The 20,182-nt window shown below is 37.1% G+C and overlaps 1 protein-coding gene across 4 annotated transcripts in view; it reads left to right on the top strand.

The window, feature by feature from the left end:
- Positions 1 to 20,182, top strand: part of LOC145676400 (death-associated protein kinase 1-like) — a 397,918-nt gene that overhangs the window by 365,182 nt on the left and 12,554 nt on the right. For all 4 annotated transcript variants that reach the window (XM_081747256.1, XM_081747257.1, XM_081747255.1 and 1 more), the window contains 3 exons: positions 2,621 to 2,809; positions 10,805 to 11,017; positions 13,978 to 14,154. In XM_081747256.1, coding sequence (XP_081603382.1) covers positions 2,621 to 2,809; positions 10,805 to 11,017; positions 13,978 to 14,154 — 579 coding nt within the window. The remainder of the gene's footprint in view (positions 1 to 2,620; positions 2,810 to 10,804; positions 11,018 to 13,977; positions 14,155 to 20,182) is intronic.

The following is a 20,182-nucleotide window of genomic DNA, read 5'->3' as shown; positions in this document are numbered from 1 at the left end:
ACTAGTTCTTTTCTGTGTAAATTCTCGTTAAAATATTGATAGTAGATAATGATCAAAGGGAAAGAATTCCGCGCCTTTTTCGATGTCAATAAGGTATTCCGAATTGAATGCCAGCCAAGCACAAAATGTCTATCTCCAGCTCAACCTTCCTTTTTTATCCAATAGTAAATTCCATTACTTTTAATTTAATGATGATAATAGCTTAATGGCTGTGCCCAAGAAGGTTCCCAATTAATTCTTCAGGTGTTTTGTTCACAACCTTAAAGTTATTGTTCGAGTTGAATGAACATCAATTGTGTTGTCTGTGAAGAATAAGTTAGAGAGAAATTACTGCAAATTGCTAATTGATACGATGGGATGCGCATATCTACTGACAGAAATTACAAAAAAGAAAAACTCGTCCCTTAAAACATTCAAAAAACATAAAAACTTTGTACGGTTATCGAGTCATTCCTCATCATTTCCTCAGCGCATCTAAGTAGTTTAAGTAGCAATACGTGTTTTTCAGATGCGCTTAGAAGAAGGTGAGAACTACCTCGAAACGTACGCAGTTTTTTTTATGTCGTATGGATGTTTTAAAGTATGAGATCTATTTATTTATTTACTGTTAGAATTGTTGGTAGTTGTCTTATGTTTAATTAATTTCATGTTTGAGTAATACACAGAACGTAAAAGAGGACGGAAAAACTTATTACTTGGTCTTAGACCAGGCATGTGCAAGTTAGAACAGGGAGTGGCCAAGCCACAGAGAAGTTAACTGGTATCGAGGGCCGTGTGAGACAATGTACAACGTTTTCCACAAGAACTGAATAGGCATTCGAGGGCCGTACGAGACAATATACATTTTTCACAAGATTTGAATAGCCATACTCATTTTATAAAATCGTGCGTTGTACACTAATTTCACAGGAACATAAAAATTGTTATAACGGTAACCAATATTTACTTACTAAGATAGCAGAAAAAATATTATTATTATTATTATTATTATTATTATTATTATTATTATTATTATTATTATTATTATTATTATTATTATTATTATTTATTATTATTATTATTATTTATTATTATTATTATTATTATTATTATTATTATTATTATTATTATTATTATTTCCCATAGTAGTGGAACAACTGAGCAGTTTGCCAATGTTCGGTAGAACATTCTACATTAGATGTTCCAACGCGGATATTTGAAGGCAAACATCAGTTATCCAAGAAAAGCTTGCAGCTCAGTTTAAGAGATTATGTAAGAAATTAATTTTCAATAACGAGTGAGGTGGGCCGGGGACGGCCCGAGGGCTGGCTGTTGCACATGGTTGCCTTAGACCATAGTAAGGGCATAGGGGACACAGCTGAAAATGGTTGTAAAATTTCAGCCCTTCTCTATGTACTCACACCTAATGGCGATGAATTTCCCTCATCTCTTCTTCACAGTTTTCATTCCCTTACTGTAGAACTCAGTCGACCGATCCCCGAACCACGTTTCCAGTTTAGTGATCAAATCGTGATCGCTCGAAAACGATATTTCCATTCCATATTCTTGTTGTTAGTCTCACAATCATGGAAATGCACCCAATATCCTCTCACAATAACCAGTCTACGAAAATAGTATTATTCTACAGCACTGAAAATGTCCAATGTCAGCGTGACTGCTTCGTACGCAAATGCCTCAGTCTTTAACCATTTTCTTTTTCACATGTTGTCTTGCGTGCACCATGTACGTGTGGATTTTTTTTAAAAAAAAATAATGTCTTTACAGTGATACACAGCACTCCCGTCTGCCTGGACGATTTCTTAGTAAAGTGCAAAACTTTTTGACCGATTCTCATATCTTGAGATGGTGACCTCTTCGGAGCTTTGACTATGAGAAATTTATATAAGAAAAATATCAGAAAGGATGAATATATTGTAATTGGTAGTACACATGAAGGTAATGAACTCGTAATGAAGATAATTTACTTTTAGGCCTTTCATGTTTCTTTTACACTACTTAGATTCATGCACATGACTAACAAATTTAAATAATTTGGGTAAGATTTAAGAAGAAAATGTAAAAATAAAGCATGAAAGGCACATACTCACAGGTTTACGAATGAATATCCTAAATAATAGACCGAACAACACTTTCGAAATGTTAGTTTGGCATTAATATTGTGTGAAATTAAAAATGGCAAATTGAAATATGTTGTGACACTATATGAAAAGAGAAAGAAAGAAAGAAAATAGAGAAAAAAGAAAGTTAAATTCAGTGTAAAGGAAATCGTCAAATATCAGGTGAATGAAAAGTTGCTTGGGGGTTGGCTGGAGATGTATTGAACATCGTCTTATCACCAATTGGGAGGAAATAAACTCACATGTCGTTGTACGAACATATCTCCACACAAAATAAATACCAGAAAGTCTTAACATCAGTATTAAAAAAAAAAAAAAAAAAAAATCCTTGAAGTATTTCATATAGTATTTGTTGGATTTTGCGTATTGTCAATAGATGTTTAATAATTTATCTATTATAAGCTGTTACACTTTTCTTGATTTAATACAAGCTAAAATGTTGTAAAAATAAGAAATATATCGATGTTTAACAAATTAATTATCAGCATTTTTTTAACTTACAGGGGCTGCCAAAGTCGACGGGTTTCCTGGAAGCTGTAGTCAATTGGTTACCTAGTTGGAGAAAAACTTCTCCTAATTTTCCAGTTGTAGCTTGGTTCCAGTTTGTTGAGTTGCTTCACGCACACGTGAACCCACTTGCTGGGGAAGAGCACATGAGGGAATTAGTCCAGCAACTTCAATTAATGGGAGAGGTAAGAAGCCATTAATTATGGGTCTGCGTTCCTTAAAACTATTTCGTTCCTCTCCTATACGGTTTCTTCTTTTCTTTTTATGCTAAACAGCAGTTACAAATTTCAAAAAACAAAATCTATACACTTGGAGTTTATCATGTAAACATAATCTCGGGTAAACAGCCATGTGAATTATTATGTAATTTATTGGGTCAATGCATAAGTTCGTGTTTTTCTTAAATTTTGTATTTTATTTTTATTCTACTATTCTGTTAATTCAAACACAAATACAACATAGACATAACATTAACATATTCTACGAGTGTAACAATACATCGCATACATTTTACTGTCACTCACATTAACTTACAATTACTGAGTGATGTTTTCACCTCCACTATATATGACCTGCCAACGTTCAGGTAGCAGTTCAATGCCACGCCTGTAGAACTGTTTTGGTTTTGACTGGAAGTAATCTGTTAGCCATTGGTCAAGAGAAGCTCTTCTGTGCTGTTCTTCCAGCAATTGCTTCATTCCCATACACTGCACAAATTGCTCTCTCAGCTTCTGCTGCACTGGATCCTCGGTTAAACTCGAAGAGTAAAATGTGACGGAAATGATCACTTTTCTCAACTTGACATTCCATATTAGTTTATCTGAAATATACACAATAATACGTTCACAATCAAGGAAACCTGTATTTCACAACACACAAACTTCAAACTACGGTAAAACAACGGAATAACGATAAACAATCGCTTTACGCCACATTGTTGCCAACCCAAAAGAAAACCGCGCATCGACCCAATAGTAATGTAGGTAGTTACAATGGTTAAATTTGTTTCTTGTCATCCATTAAATCAGCATAAGATCTGCCAGTTAACTGAAAAGCATTGGTTTTAGAAATGTATTAGCCATTAGCCAATAACAATTATACATCAATGTATGCATATTAACGCATAATATTTATAAAAGAGCAAATATTGTTACCTGTATGGTGCGTCAAGTAGTATGTTTTTCTACAATATTTCGCAGTGGATATTGTTTGTGTATTCATGTAGACAGTATTTTCCGGATTACTTCTTCTAAATCTCACCAAATACCACGAAATTTGTTCAACCGTGAGATATATATATATATATGGCTTCAGCCAACTTTTTGGAAAAACTGTGTGGAGACCAGCACATTACTTGAAGCTATCGTTGAAGGATTTCTAGATTTACATGCGTGATAACGAAACAAGCATGCATATCAATTAGCTCGATTAAACTATCCTAATATGCATACGCCAAAAGTGAATATTAGTCTTAAAAGTTTTGGGATTGAGATTATAGAAATAGCCAGGAAGTGTCTTTAAAATATGTAATGTGCTCAAACTAACAAAAACTAGTATATACGGTTGTGAAGATATGACAAAATATGCCTTCCAAATTGGCGTTGTTAATTGCGTACTGTGGCGGCCGTTGGCTTCTGGTGTCAGAGAGTGTTCTGTCCGACTTACTTGTGTTATTATTTGATTTATAAATGTATTTGTCAAGCTGAAACACAATATACCTCTTTAATAATTGAATAGAGCTTAATAAAATTAAGTGTTTTTGTATTTCAAAGAATGGCATGTAGTTTACCGTACTTTGTTCCGTGATATCATGCTTGGTTTTGACGTTATGATAAAAGAAATCCTCGACAAAGTTTTAAACTGTTGATTACGTTACAAGTTGATTGGGGTTTTCCTTTTGAAAACGTTAATCAGTGTAATAAACTCTACTAAGTAATCTATCATTATCCACTCCAAATGACTCCCTAATCTGGCCGGGCCAGAATAAAAAGAATAAGTAATGAGCTTTCATGATAAAGTGAATAGTTAAATCAGCCATTTTCAAACGATGTATCCAGGCATACTAGTATGCCATAACGGAACCACTGCTGTGCCGGAAGAAAGAAAGGACATTATGGCATTTAAGGCACATTTTATAGAAAATTTATTTTTGTCTTTCAAAATGGTAACGGCTTGGCCTAATGGCTAGCACGCTTGCCTTTGGTGTGCGTGGTCCCGGGTTCGATTCCCAGTGGGTACAGTTGAACAAAAAAGTGGTTCGGATACCACTAAAGTCAGTAGGTCCACGTGTCCCTTAGCCTCCTAGGTATAATCGAGAAACGTTTAACTCAACCCCCCCCCCCCAAAAAAAAAAAAACTCAAAACAGTATCAATAACTATTTCTCGTTATATAACAACTAGTTACAGGTCTGTAGGTAATGTTTCTTCGTGATCAAAACTATAAAGTAACACGTCATTAGTTTTATTTTTATTTTAGGTGTGCGTAGGATTTTAAATCGTACAGTTAATGTGCCAACAACTGAAAGAGATTGAAAAATGCTGGTTTAAATGTCGATAAACCCAGACCTTCAACGTGGCTCAAATACGCTTGTGCTCGGTATCCTAGCTCTTAGACCACGCGATTGTACAAATTGGATGACGTTTTAGCAGAACTAAGCTAACTGGTTTACGCAAAAGAATATTTTCAGTTTATAGTGAAAAAAAAAAAAAACTTCAGTTCATACAGTTTACTTTTATTCACGTGTTTTCGTGGCTTAGATTATGTATTTCAATTTCTAATACAAAGTTTATACAAGAAGCCTCACCTCAATGGGGAAACCCAAAGGCTCATTGCCGCAGATAAAATTGTCAAAGACCGTATCTTGTACAGTCCACAGCAAAAGATCTGCAACATGAGCATATAAATTTATTGTGAAACTACGTCTAATAGCGCAGGGAATCAATATAACGTCTAAGTGACACGAACCACGCCAGGAAAAACCTCGGTATCCTCTGCACATTTATTTTGGAACAAAAGACTTCGTCTGACAATAAACTTACATGCGCATGTTGCAGGTTTTTTGCTGCGGACTGTACAAGGCAGTTCAATTAGAATTGTTTGTTCACTTCTGTAAGATCCTGTTTATGTCATGGGGAGAACAGTGGCTTACCTCTGGTGCGTGGGGGTCCCTGGTTCGATCCCCGGCCAAGTAAGTTGTGGTGGGCAACATTGTGTTCGTGGGTTTTCTCGGTATACTTCCGTTTCCATCCACTTTCTTATTCCACCAATTTCCATCATCATTTTCTTTAATCATCGTCTCCCTTAGCGTAAAGAGTATAATTGTAGGACGTTAAATTGAAAGATTTCATTTTATTTCATTTTCCTGTTCATACCATTTCCCTTCCTGTACACTTGCCCAACCCAAATATCTTTCTTGTACAAGGTCTTTATAAAACTTCTTGCATTTCTCTAGTGATGTCGAGCCAGCTCGGTTGCGATAAGCCATCGGCTCAACTCAGGTGAGCCATCGTCTCGGTTCGGCCCAACTGAGCCGAGGGCTCGAGCCGGCTGGGTTTGGTGAGGTGTTGACTCGGCTCGGCTCGGTGGTGACTGAGCCGTGAGGCGAGGCGCTCGAGCCGCTGACAACGCTAGATCAAAGAAACTACGATCTCAACCTTCAAACTCCGATTGCTCCTTGATCTTCACTCGGTTCGATTTCAACCTCCGAACTGCAACTACCACTCAACCTCCACTCTACTTCACCCTCTAAACTCCAATAATCAATCGATCTCTATCGACCTCAACCTCCGAACTCCCAACTACCATTCGACCTCAACGTCCGAACTTCAACTACTAATCGACCTCTACCTCCAGTCTGGAGTTTGAGGTCATATGAGTCCCATGAATGACTTGTGGAACTGATAGAGTGGTCCCTTATTCGAAGACCAAGACCGAGTATTCATATACAAGACTGAGACCAAGATCAAACGTACAAAAACAAGTCCAAGACCCAGTCCACAAGACTCAGGCAAGAATGAGATCCACTTGCAAGAGTTTTATAGTCTTCCAACTTAAATACCTTTATAAATAGACAAAAAAATACAAAGGTTTTATGTTTTAAATTCATTATTTTTAAAATTATGTTGTCTATTTAAGCTATGGAGATAGACGGGGTGTTAGGAGAATGCAGTTCTCCTTAAACAAGAAGAAGTGATAATCGTAATCTTTTGAAATAACCCAACTGAGGAAAGAATGATGGTTTTCGTATTGCATTCCCTATGTGTAATGTGATAGAGTTTATCGGCCCCAAAATTACTAAAAACGAAACGTAGTAGAAACTGGTTGTTAGTCCATTGGAAACAAATTTACATGCGGAGATCAAAGCATTTTATCAAAAGTCTAAAAGAGTGATACACCTGCGTTGCAAAGCAGCAGTAAAATGTACTTGTTAAAGACGCTTGTTTCGGAGTGCTTTTTCTTGCTTGTTGTAAACATAACAAATAAATTATTATTATTATTATTATTATTATTATTATTATTATTTAAACTAGCACCAAAACTTGTGTTCCTTTACCCCTGACTGGGAATCAAACCTGAGGACTTCTGCGTCAAACATAGGTGTGTTATACATTCAACCATAGAGGACTCACGTAACAAGTAAAAAATTGATATAAAACACGTATTTTAGACATAAATCTTCAAATTCATCTGGTTATTTTGTCATAACCTTTGGAACTATAAAGTTAATACTTCATGTAGTTTATTAAGATAGTTAGTTGTTTTACAATGAAATAAATTTGAATAGAATAGAATAGAATATTTTTATTGTCGTTAAACAACATTTGTTGCAATAGACAACGTCAAGAGAATATACAAAATATATACATTGAATATATAGGTACATAACTAGTCACTTTTTATTTTTTAATTCTTTCTCAAATTCTAAAACGCTATACACAGCTGTTTCAATGAGCCAAGATTTACAATGTTTCTCGAAGTTTCTATTACACATACCACGAATTTCTGTAGGTAGAAGATTATACATCTTCATCGCAGTGTATTTATAACTCTTTTGTGTTTTACTTAACCTGAAATATGGTGTATCGAGGTCATCTCCGTATCTTGTGTTATAGCAATGAATTTTATTTCGGGTACTGATATTTTCCAAGTTTTCTTTAATATACATGAGACAGCTATAGATATACATTGAGGGCACTGTCATGATTTGCATCTCTTTAAAGAAAGGTCTGCAAGAGTCATTATCACGTAGTCCCTTTAACACTCTTATTGCCTTATTTTGCCATTTAAAAACGGTTTGAGCATCAGTTGAATTACCCCATAATAATATACCGTAGAGCAATAGAGAATGAAAGAAAGCATAATAAGCTGACAGAAGTATTTTTTCACTAACAACAGTTTTTAGTTTACGTAATAAATATATAACTCTAGATAGTCTTCTACATAGATTTTCAGTATGTATGTTCCAGTTTAACTTTGGATCCAAGTGGATTCCTAACAATCTTTGCAGCCTTGATTTCTTTTCTGTACATTCTTTTAGCAGCTTTAAACTTTTCTTGATCTCTTGTTGATCTCGTCGTCTTAGCTATGTCATATAAAGTAATTACTCTATTCCTATGTGTTTCAAGCTCTCGCGTATACCACTTTGGAGTTCTCTTAGTAGGCTTATTTAAACAAACATTAATCTTTTTTGTCTTTTCTGGACAGCATTCATTTAAATATTCTTCAAGTTGCTAACTACTTGCTACGAAATGTTAAAACAAAAGCCCAATTTTCGAAGTTGGATTACGTGAAGATAAACAAATGTTTTATATTTGAGTTTGTAGTAACTGATCTGTTAATCAATTTTTTAAATTAGTGGGCACTAGTTTGATCTCTATTGTAAATATCACTCAAAAACTAATGAAATAATAGTACAAATATGTAAAAGTTCGAGTACGCCTACAAGTATTGTTGTTAGGGTCGTGTAACAGCATCTATATATTGTTTTAAAGTTATCCTTTGTGTTTATGTAGAGACTTGTTTTGTTGTATTACTTCCATCTATTTATCAGTAACTGAAAAAATATTTCCAAGTGAACTTGTATTTTTTATTTTTTGTTAATCAGGACGATGTTGCGTCCAACCGGCTCGGCTTGGTTCACCTGAGTCATTGGCTCGAGCCGGTTCGGTTGCGATGAACCATCGGCTCGAGCTGGCTCGGTTGCGATGAGACCAGCTCGGCTCGGTTCGGCCCAACTGAGCCGAGGGCTCGAGCCGGCTCGGTTGGATGAGCTGTTGGCTCAGCTCACTTCTCGGCTTGGCTCGGTGGTGACTGAGCCGAGCCGCTCGAGCCTTTGACATCTCTCGTATGAGGTTTTACTCTTTTCTTTCTTTCTTTTTAAATCGTTTAAGTTTAGCGTCCCTATTCGCAGCGACTCTCTATGAAGTGTGACCTATAGTTAAGGTGGAATTTAACTACCGTGGGGGAACGGTGGTTCAATGGTAGAGCGCTCACCTCTTGTACGTGGGGTGTCTGGTTCGATCCCTGGTCGAGTAAGTTTGCGGTGGACATCATATCCGTCGGTTTTCTCGGGGTACTCCCATTTCCTTCCACTTTCTCATTCCATCAATTCTTCCATCACCATTCACTTTCTTTAATCATCTGTCTTTCTTGGCCTAAAGGACATAATCGTGTGACGTTAAACTGAAAAGATTTCGATTTCGTTTTCCACTAATTATTTCATAATTATTCGCTTTCGTTAATCGTCCGTCTCCTTTAGCGTAAAAGACACAACCTTTGGACGTATTTCATTTCTAATTTGTGGGAGCACAAGGAACACTACAAATGATGTCGCAAACATAATTTTATTATAAACGGTAAATCCATTACAGAAACAAACTAATAGAAGTACTCAGTGAATTAAAATGTCCTTCTATAAGTTAGTTATTCATCTCAGTTCACTCAGTGAGAAAAGAAATTCTAATTTGACATCACCTCTCTACTGACACTTGGCTATATGGTTAGTGATACCACGTTCCATTCGAGAGATTCGGATTCTGTTCCACATAGAGCTTCTAGAACATCCAGAAGAGTGCATCACCTCCATTAACTGGATATTTTCCTGATTAGAAGAGAAAGACAAGAAGCAGAATATCGGAAATACACATAAAATAATTGTGTATGTGTGCACGGTATGTTGAGTTAATACATATGATAAGCAAATTGCGTTTTATAAATTCATTTAAACTTTTAAGAAAAAAAAAAACAATTCACTATAAAAGTAATATATTAAAACATGTAAAAATATGTAATTATATGATATCGCAAACAGAAATTGTTCCATCCAAAAAATACGTAAAAAACTTGGGATCCTTTCCTCTGAATAAAGTTGTCTTCATTCGTAATATAAGCTTTAGACTTAAAAGAGTAAATGTATTTATCGGGGGGGGGGGGACATTTAAAGTTGGTAAACTTAAAATCATAAGTTAAAATCAATTGATAAGTAGAATTCCTTTTCTCTACCCTCCCCCTCCCACAAATCTTCAAACGGATCCACTCGTTTCTGTCAGAATATCACTACTACAGCCTATGTGTTGTTGATCTTAACGTTTTACAACTCTAAGCACACATACTGTCTGTCTAAAAGCTAATCACTTTTCTTCGAATACCAGAAAAAGGAGCAACACAACGGGACGAAAATTTAAAAGGAACACTTTAATTCGTATTAACTGTAGGTCTTATTTTATATATCCTCGTTCCTAACATGACGTAAATGCAGATCATTCAGTCTTAATGTAAGCTGTACGATATAAGCTGTTTGTATTTGCGCCATGGGAGCGCGGTGGCTCAGTGGTAGAGCGTTCACCTCCGGTGCTTGGGGTCCTTGGTTTGATCCCAGCTCGCGCCGTGTGGACTTTGTGGTGGACAAACACCGTGCTCGTGGGTTTTCTCGGGATTCTCGCGTTTCCTCCCACTTTCTTCATTCCACCATTTCACTCATCTCTCATCATCACCGTCTCCTTTAGCCTAACCGGCATAAGCGTGGGACGTAAAACTTAAGATTTTTTTTGTATTTGCGTCAAAAATTCAATTAAGAAACAAAAGAAACAAGTAGAAGAGGGGGTGTAGAATTAGAAAGTTTAAAAATCTAAGTTGATCATTTGTATTAAACATTAATCTAATATCAGAATTACTTTTACAGGTATTGTACTTAAAAGCTCCAGTCCAAGATTTGGTTGTACTCTGTCCAAAATGGCTATGCAATCATGTGATAGGTCAATTACTTTCTATTGATTTTATGAGTAAAGCACGTGTGATTGGATGTTATGCAGTAGATGATTTCCAAATGGCTTTCTCAGAATGTGATGCATTAGACATGCTTCAAGTCTTGGAATCTCTTCAAATGTGTATTCAGGTGGGTATTTACACATTTTTGTTACTATCTGATAGTAGAAAAATACTAATTTAGAAATTCTTACAGTTACAGGGTTAAACTTATGATCTCTCAGAACAAGATATATAAGCATTTATTTCTTAATCTCAAATGCTCAGTTATCAAAAATGAGAACAGAATCACACGAGTGTAGTGGTGAAGGTTGTTGTTCATATCTGAAACGCATACATATCATTACCAACCATTGTAGATCCATTACTGTATTAAGGTCTTCCCAATACTTTTTGATAACCATCTATCTTGGATAATTCGTTTCCAAGATATTCGCAGTGCTACCTGATTTCGTCACACCATCTTGTATTAGGATGCTGTGTAGGTCTCCACTTATCACTTGTGGTATCCAGTAAAAATTTTGCTTTTGTCCACCTTGTATGGTTTGTTTCCTATATATATAGGGTGATTGGTAATTCGATGAATTCCTTGCAAGGGGATATTGTACAGGTACTTTGGAATATTTTTACCTATATGAACCGGGGGTCGCTAGTCAATAGTTTCTGAGTAATTTGCACATGTGTGATTTCTTTGAAACTGGCTAACGAAAGGTGCTCGAGAAAGTTTTACCTTGATCCATATATCGTAGAGCGATGAAATTTTACATGTGTAATCCTGCATACCTATGTACGTCATGTGGTAATGTACAACTCTGGTAACTCCTGCACCGTTGCTGTGTTATAGGTCCAACATCCATTACTGTACCTCAGAAAGCAACGTGGCAACATCGCAGAAGTACTTACCCCTAGGAAATGACTACATGGTTAGGAAGAGGTGGAACGAAGATGGTGTGCAGTCAAGAGAAAACGCAAACTATGACGGATTTCATATCCAGGGTAGTGCATCTGTCTGGGCAACATTCGAGCACTGAACAGATGCGTTGTTTTGCAGGAGGCGGACACCTTTTGTCAGCATGCCACGTTCTGGGATTTCACAAAATCCCGCAACGCACGCAGCACTGAAACATAGTATATCCTGGTAATTGTGGTATCCTTTGCCTAGAAAGCAATTAGTAATATCCCACGCTAATCCCAATAAACGTGATGATCAATTTGATCGCTCAGAGTTGAACATGTACTTCCCTTAGTGGTGGTACGTCGGCACGCTATCATTGGTTTGACTAGGTTTTCCCTAGTTTTCTTCACTTCCACCAGGAGACGGCCGGAATGATACCTTCTAGAAGACCGAGCCAGTTTCTTCCCAAATTCTAGACCCACCTAAAAGACCGACGTGATCCCGGATTTGGAGATCCGAACCACTCCGTGAATCATTCCTTTTCATAAATACACTGAAGAAGAAAGAAAGAAATAGCAGTCGAATACATCGCTTTAACAACTCAGAACAAAATTACGATCATTGCTGTATCAATTGCTACAATGACAGCCTAATGTTATAAACTTCCTACAAAGATAAAAATGTAAACCTTGGAAAGTCGTAACAAAATAACACATTTGATTTATTAAAGCGATGTGTTCGACTGCTATTTATTTATTTATTTATTTATTTAAGCAAGAGAATGACTCAAAAAAGGGTTCGGACCTCCAACTCTGGGTGACATCGGTCTTATAGGAGAGTCTAGGATTTGGGAAAGAACTGACCCTGGCTTTCTAGAAGGTATCATCCCGGTCTTCGCCTGGTGGGAGTGAAGAAAACTAGGGAAAACCTAGTCAACCCATTGATAGCGTGCGGGTGTACCACCATCAAAGGAAGTCTATGTTCAACTCTGAGCGACTAAAGTGATGATCACGTTTATTTGGGATCAGCGTGGGATATTACTAATTGTTTCCAGGCAAAGGATACCACAATTACCAGGATATACTATGCCTCACATCTGCATGCGTTGCGGGATTCTGTGAAAGCCCAAAGCGTGGCATGCTGACAAAAGATGTCTGCCTCCTGGAAAACAACGCACCCGTTCACTGCTCGAATGTTGGCCAGACTGATGCACTACCCTGGAACTATGAAATCCGTCATAGTTCGCATTTTCTCTTGACCACACACCATCTTCATTCCACCTCTTCCTAACCATGTAGTCATTTCCTAGGGGCAAGTACTTCTGCGATGTTGCCACGTTGCTTTCTGAGGTGCAGTAGTGGATTTTGGACCACTACATCTTACTTTACGTTTGGACCTATAACATAGCAAAGGTGCAGAGTTACCAGTTGTACATTACCACATGACGTACATAGATATACAGGATTACACATGTAAAATTTCATTGCTCTACGATATGTGGAAGTGGGTCAGGATAAAACTTTCTCGCGCACCTCTCGTTAGTCAGCAAATTTCAAAGAAATCACACATGTCCAAATTACTCAGAAACTATTGATTAGCGACCCCCGGTTCGTAAAGGTAAGAATGTTCCAAAGTATTTTTTTTTTTTTTTTTTTTAAAAAAGTATACGTTCACACTGGGCACACGTTCACAAAACATATCCCCCCGGGATATTTTTTTCTTTACAGATCAATATTTTTCTTTCATTTCCTTAGTAATTTGAATACGGAGTGCAGTCTTTCCATATTAACCTATAACTCATGTATTTACTGTATATTGTATACAATTACCACATGAGCTGTGAGAAATCTAAATTTGTGCAACATTTCTGCAACAGACAGCTCCCCTTTGTGGGCAAATAATCATGTCCGTCATTAGAGGTTTCACTATACTTACATAATGTCCGTTATTTAGAAGTTTCACTGTATTTAAATACACTTTTTAACTTAAGTTAGTATGTTTCTGTGTGATTCATGGTATTATTTGCAATAGTTATTAAAGTGAACATTTTGTCATTATAATGAGAACTTCGCAAATTAAACTGCTCACTTTGAAGTTACTTTGACGTGAAAAGTTACCGGAATGTGTGTTTTGTTCTTACATTGTAACATATTTAAAATTCTTGTTTCTTTAATATGTGTGTTGTTATTTTTCAGTATGATAATGACGGTGACATTGAATACGAATTTCCATGTTACAATTTAATTGATACTCTGGAAGGACTGTGGGACAAGACTGAACCTAGATTTCGTGATGGTGTCTACGGAGGAGTACGACTACGATCACCTCCTAATACATCTCATTTACTCAATTGCATTTTCCCACGTATTCAAGTAGGTATTTTTTTTTTCTCTTTTTTTTTAATAACAAGTAAAATGTAAGATTTTAATTTAAGTGAAAGTCAGCTTTAATCATGTTTAACCGAGAAGTTAGCGTACATGCCTCTAGTGCGTGTAATCTTAGGTTTGATTTCCGATAAGGACACAGTATGTTCAGTGTGGACCTAGTATCATGAATTAGTTTAGGAGCTATTTGAAGTATTATTTAGTTTCTCCTCCAAATCACGGTTCGTTATTTGTAATTTCTATGAGTATAAATAGTGTGGATGTATGGCATAAAATACGAACCAGATGCTAGGTGGTCACTAAAAAGCACGAATGTTATCTAACCGAGTCAGGGCGGGAGCGGAGAAGGGGGTCCGGGCGATAGTGAGGGACTGCGTCCGTAGGGAGTAGGCGCGTCATCGATGGTGGGTATACGCACAAACGAGGTCGTTTAGAAGGACTTATAATAAGTCACAGTACCGGCTCCGTAACCCATCGATGGATTTGGGAGAGACACTAAATGCCATCCGCTGTTTGAATTAAGAAGTACCTAATTTTCATCTAAAAAACGGGAAATAAAATTAATTAGAAGTCGATGCGCTGACCACCAAATAAAAATGTTCAGTAATTACTCTTCTTGGACTCTTCACGCCAAGGAGTTGTGAACACAATTACTTACAAGAAATACTTCGACCAACCAAGAGAATATTTTGTTGTTACATATGGCGCATGTAAAGCCAATTAAATCGTATTTTATTAGTATTATTGATAACAGAAGTTTCGGTATTATTTAGTACTTGCTCATAGAGTGAACATTCTTTGGCCCATATGTTAGGTTATCTAAAAAATATTGAGCATTTAGAGATCAAAATTGGGAATATGTTTATTGTTATTTGAAGTAACATTATGAATGTACATTATAAAGTAACCATAAATGTACTATTTTGGTCGATGACCTTCTGCTATTTTTCTGTCAACATCATACTGCCGTCGCCACAGAACTTTGGTAGAGTCTGGGCAAAAAATTGTTACATGTAGTTTTCACAAGCCCGTTTTGAAACTAACTTAACACAATTCAAAAAGTTGTGCAGAAATCGAAAGAAATCATAGTCAGAGGGTACAAGTTCCAAGCTATACGGTAGATGTATTAAAACTTCCCAACCAGGTTCTTAATTTCTGATGGGTCGTTAAAGATGTATGCGGTCTGTCGTTGTTAGCGTGATGTACAACACAATTTTTGTTAACCAGTTCGTACTTGTTTTTTAATTGCTAGGGCATTTGTTCTAACTGGTGACAGTACAGGTTCTAGTCTGTCGTTCTGCCCGTGATAGCAGCTCGTAATGTACGCCCTTCCAATTTCACCGAATTCATAATATAACCTACCTGGGTAGCATAGGCGTCCGAAGGTGGGGGCAGAGTGGGGCCCGGACCCCCCTCTGGCTGACGAAAATGTATACGTAATATAGAAAACCACGTATATTAAATACCAGAAATAGCAGACGTAATATAGCAACCATGGAAATGGGCACCCCTCTAGAAAATCTTCTTCAGGCGCCCCTGCTGGGTAGCAGTTTGGGCTTTGCCATAGACTGGAGCTTCTCTTTGCTTCGACCACAATCATCTTCGCATATTGTTGTTGTAGGTTATTTATTCACTTGACATCACTCATGATCAACCGCTTCAGAGATTGCTCAAGTTCGTTACATTTTAGAAGAGATTCACAGATAGAAATTCGATCGAAAATGAACTGAAATCTTTAAGCTTTACGTCCCACGATTATGCCGGTAAGGCTAAAGGAGACGGTGATGATAAGAGATTAGTGAAATGGTGGAATGAAGAAAATGGGAGGAAACGGGAGAACTCCGAGAAAACCCACGAGCACGGTGTTTGTCCACTACAAAGTCCACACGGCGCGAGCCGGGATCGAACCAGGGACCCCAAGCACCGGAGGTGAACGCTCTATCACTGAGCCACCGCGCCCCCCTGAAATTCGATCGGGTAAATGTTTTTGAGTCAGATAGTGTAGCACCCAAACGTCGAGCTTCTGTTTCTAGCCAATTTTCCCCAAATGGTTTACATGGTTTGTGATGAATGTTTAGGTTATTAGCAATGTCGTCATTGCTTACATGCCGGTCCTGCTCGACTTTTGTCATAATCTTATGCACTTTTTCTGTGCGTGGTCGCCCACTGCGAGAATCGAACATCGAACTTTTCAGAACGAAAACAACTGAGCCATCTGTGATCGTTGCTTTTGACAACGAACCATAATCAACACATTTTTTTTTCAGTGCCTGCGCAGCATTTGCAACTTTATTGAAATAAAATCATGAAATATAGCGCAGTTTTGCAGAAAGTTTACTTATCTTAACGATGCAAGGCCCTATTTCTAATTATAGGCTTTTTTTTCACATCTACTAGTTTCAACTGTTAGCTGTCAAATGACGTTGGGTTTGCGATTTGGGACACTAATGTCATATCGTGCACAAAAGGCTCAATACTTTTTAGACAACCTGATACATAGTGCACGAATTGCTGTTTATTATAATATTCTTATAGGTGCAGTAAACACAATTTAATTGACTGATTGGGATGAAATGGTGTTTGTAAAAGCGGAAGTCCGTTAAATCTCAATTTGTGTTATGAACTATATCTAAAATAAACTATTGTAAAATATTAAATGTATATACCGTATTACCAAACCCAAACTACTTGGCATAACGGCCCGATTTGTGGGCCTCAGCTGCTCCACGCTACTGATGGCTACTCTGTTAGCTACTGATGGGTACTCTGTTAGCTGCTGGTGGCTACTCTGTTATCTACTGATGGCTACTCTGTTAGCCACTGATGGCTACTCTGTTAGCTACTGATGGCTACTCTGTTAGCTACTGATGGCTACTCTGTTAGCCACTGATGGCTACTCTGTTAGCTACTGATGGCTACTCTGTTAGCCACTGGTGGCTACTCTGTTAGCTACTGATGGCTACTCTGTTAGCTACTGGTGGCTACTCTGTTAGCTACTGATGGCTACTCTGTTAGCTACTGATGGCTACTCTGTTAGCTACTGGTGGCTACTGTGTTAGCTACTGACGGCTACTCTGTTAGCTACTGGTGGCTACTCTGTTAGCTACTGATGGCTACTCTGTTAGCTACTGATGGCTACTCTGTTAGCTACTGGTGGCTACTGTGTTAGCTACTGACGGCTACTCTGTTAGCTACTGGTGGCTACTCTGTTAGCTACTGATGGCTACTCTGTTAGCTACTGATGGCTACTCTGTTAGCTACTGGTGGCTACTCTGTTAGCTACTGGTGGCTACTCTGTTAGCTACTGGTGGCTACTCTGTTAGCTACTGATGGCTACTCTGTTAGCTACTGATGGCTACTCTGTTAGCTACTGACGGCTACTCTGTTAGCTACTGACGGCTACTCTGTTAGCTACTGGTGGCTACTCTGTTAGCTACTGATGGCTACTCTGTTAGCTACTGATGGAACTACGTCCAGCCTAGCGACGAACGCGTGTCGGGAGCTTTCTAGACATGGTGGCCGTCATGTCATTTATTCACGTGACTCCCAGTTTTACCTCACGACGCTGAGTGGACGCCGAAAATTGATGTGGAATTCCCGCTGGGAAGTACCGGCCGGGAATCGAACCCGGGATCTCGCGGACACGAATCAAACGCTCTAACCACTAGACCACGGTGTTGAAAGATGAGTTGGGCACAAAGTGTTCATAAATATGTTACTTGCTGTTACAGAGAAAAATGAGTAGTAGCATGTGAAAATATATACAGATTTATGTAGATATGAGATAGTTTGATGTTTGACGGATTATGATCAAGATTACAAGAAAGATTATAAAGATAGGAAGAAATAAGATTTAAGATTATGATTTAAGATGCGTATGCGTGTTCATAGAAGGTTAGATATATATATATATATATATATATATATAAGAGAATAATAACAGATATACGGAAAGATTAATAATAAAGGAATATACAAAGATATTGTGTTTTGCATGAGTAGCAGTAGTTCTGGCTTGCTAGTCGTCACATACTTTGTGAAATACGATTTTCAAGCTAACTAAGTGAGCAGAGATCAAGTATAGACAATCCAAAAGTCTTTATATATTTATTTACTTACACACGGTGTCCCCATACACCATATTAGTAACAAGAAAACTACTTACAACTGCGTATTAGAAGGCTGAAAAAAAAAACTGAAACTTTAGTTACTTCCACTTTGAATGTTGTTTCTTAATAATCGTAGACCTAGACTATTGAAATCTTCATAATAAGGCAATATTTTCAGATTTAAAGATCTCTACGTATGCGATGATTATGTCCATATGGTCTCTTTCTCCCAATTACATTTACTACATTAGTTAAACTTTGTTCGTTAATTCCGAAGTTCGTTAAATCGTGGGTTTACTGTACTTTAATAAATATAATTTTAAAATAATCTGAATGTTTATACAATAATGAAATGTTTGGTCTATTTCATTTGTATGATTTTAAATTAAGTTTTAGGAGTAAAACAGCATATATTCATAAAATTTGATAAGAATTGGATACAATTTTATGCTCCAATCTCATAAGGCTGACCATTAATGGTTAATTTTTTGATATTAGCATTCATAGATTTAAAAGTTAAAATATTTCAGAGGGGATCTTTGAATATTTACATACCGATGCGCAGCAGAGAGTTAATACTGAAGTTCAGACTTCAAAAATATTTTAAATCTATGATAGGTACACATTTGTTGGTAACAGTGTATATCAATCTCCTTGGGTTGAAGACTGAGCTCGTGGACTTACCGTCTTTATTTAACCTAAGTGCGGCGGTAATGTCCGCGCAGACTCCGCGATGTGGAAGGGGAAGAATGGCCTATATGTTCCATAAATCAGTCATAAATTGGTACAGTTTGTTGAATTGTGGCTTCATTTTCAGTTTTGTGAAAAATCCCTAAAAACTTAATCGCAGTTCTTCTAATTTTGTGTTGCAGAGCGTTTATTTTACTTGAATTAGGGGTCTTGCAAATGTGTTAAAATGAGATATAATATAATATATATTCAAAATGAATATATAACTGTTAATTACGTAGAATACGTATCTGTTTTTCTTTAAAACAACAATACACCTAGATAGATGCACCAACATAATGATTGGTACAATCAGGTTCAAAAGTGCTGTCCATATGATTAAATTTGTTTTGTCAGTAACTTCTAAATAAATTAACAGATTTCCCGTTATAAGTAGTACGCCCTGTCTCATTGTTAGCAGTATCCTCCTCGGAGCTGAAAAGGAGGCTTAAACTCATTTATCAGTTGATCAGTCAATTGATCAATGAGCGTCCAGTTTTTATTGTCTCAAAATAAATGCATTATTTCTCATCTATAGAAAGCAAATTCATTTTCATGGTATTCATAAATGAAATATTGTGTAAGAAATAATATACACACGTTCACAAAATTAAAGGCATCGCCTCAAAAATATTGCCATGGCGTCACCATCGGTTGTACTCGGTTCAATCTCTGGTTGTTGACGATTGTTCAATAGGTCAGTGAACTGAAAACTGCGCTGGAAACGGGATCGGTATTCTTTCTCACTTATCTCTGCTAATTCTCCAAGATGCCATTTATATAAATATGTGGCGATGTTTGAGATTACATTGGAGAAGTTCCAAAGCACAACAGTCTATAGAGGTGTTAATTGTTACGCTTGTAAATAGTGTAACATGAATTTTGTGATTTCTTCTTCAGTTTAGCGATAAGACCTGACTGATAATGATTTTTCTCTAGTTTAGTAGTTAGAGCGCATGCCTTCGTTGCACTAGGTCCTGGTCTCAGTTCTCAGTGAGAAGCATCGCCGTACATAGGTTTGGATCCCAATTTAAAATGTAGGTCTGTTCCTATATAGCTTCACTGCTATCAAAAGGACGCAAATATGAATCAATCAGTCAGTGAGTAAGAAATAATCTGGCTGTGTAGTTGATGCCTGTTTATACAAATGTAATATATTTTCTTGTAAAACAGGAGTC

Source organism: Thermobia domestica, unplaced genomic scaffold (genome assembly GCF_964235325.1).
Source record: "Thermobia domestica unplaced genomic scaffold, izTheDome1.hap1.1 HAP1_SCAFFOLD_149, whole genome shotgun sequence".
Taxonomy (NCBI): domain Eukaryota; kingdom Metazoa; phylum Arthropoda; class Insecta; order Zygentoma; family Lepismatidae; genus Thermobia; species Thermobia domestica.
Note: the sequence above shows the minus strand (reverse complement) of the source record. Positions and strands in the feature narration are given on the sequence as shown.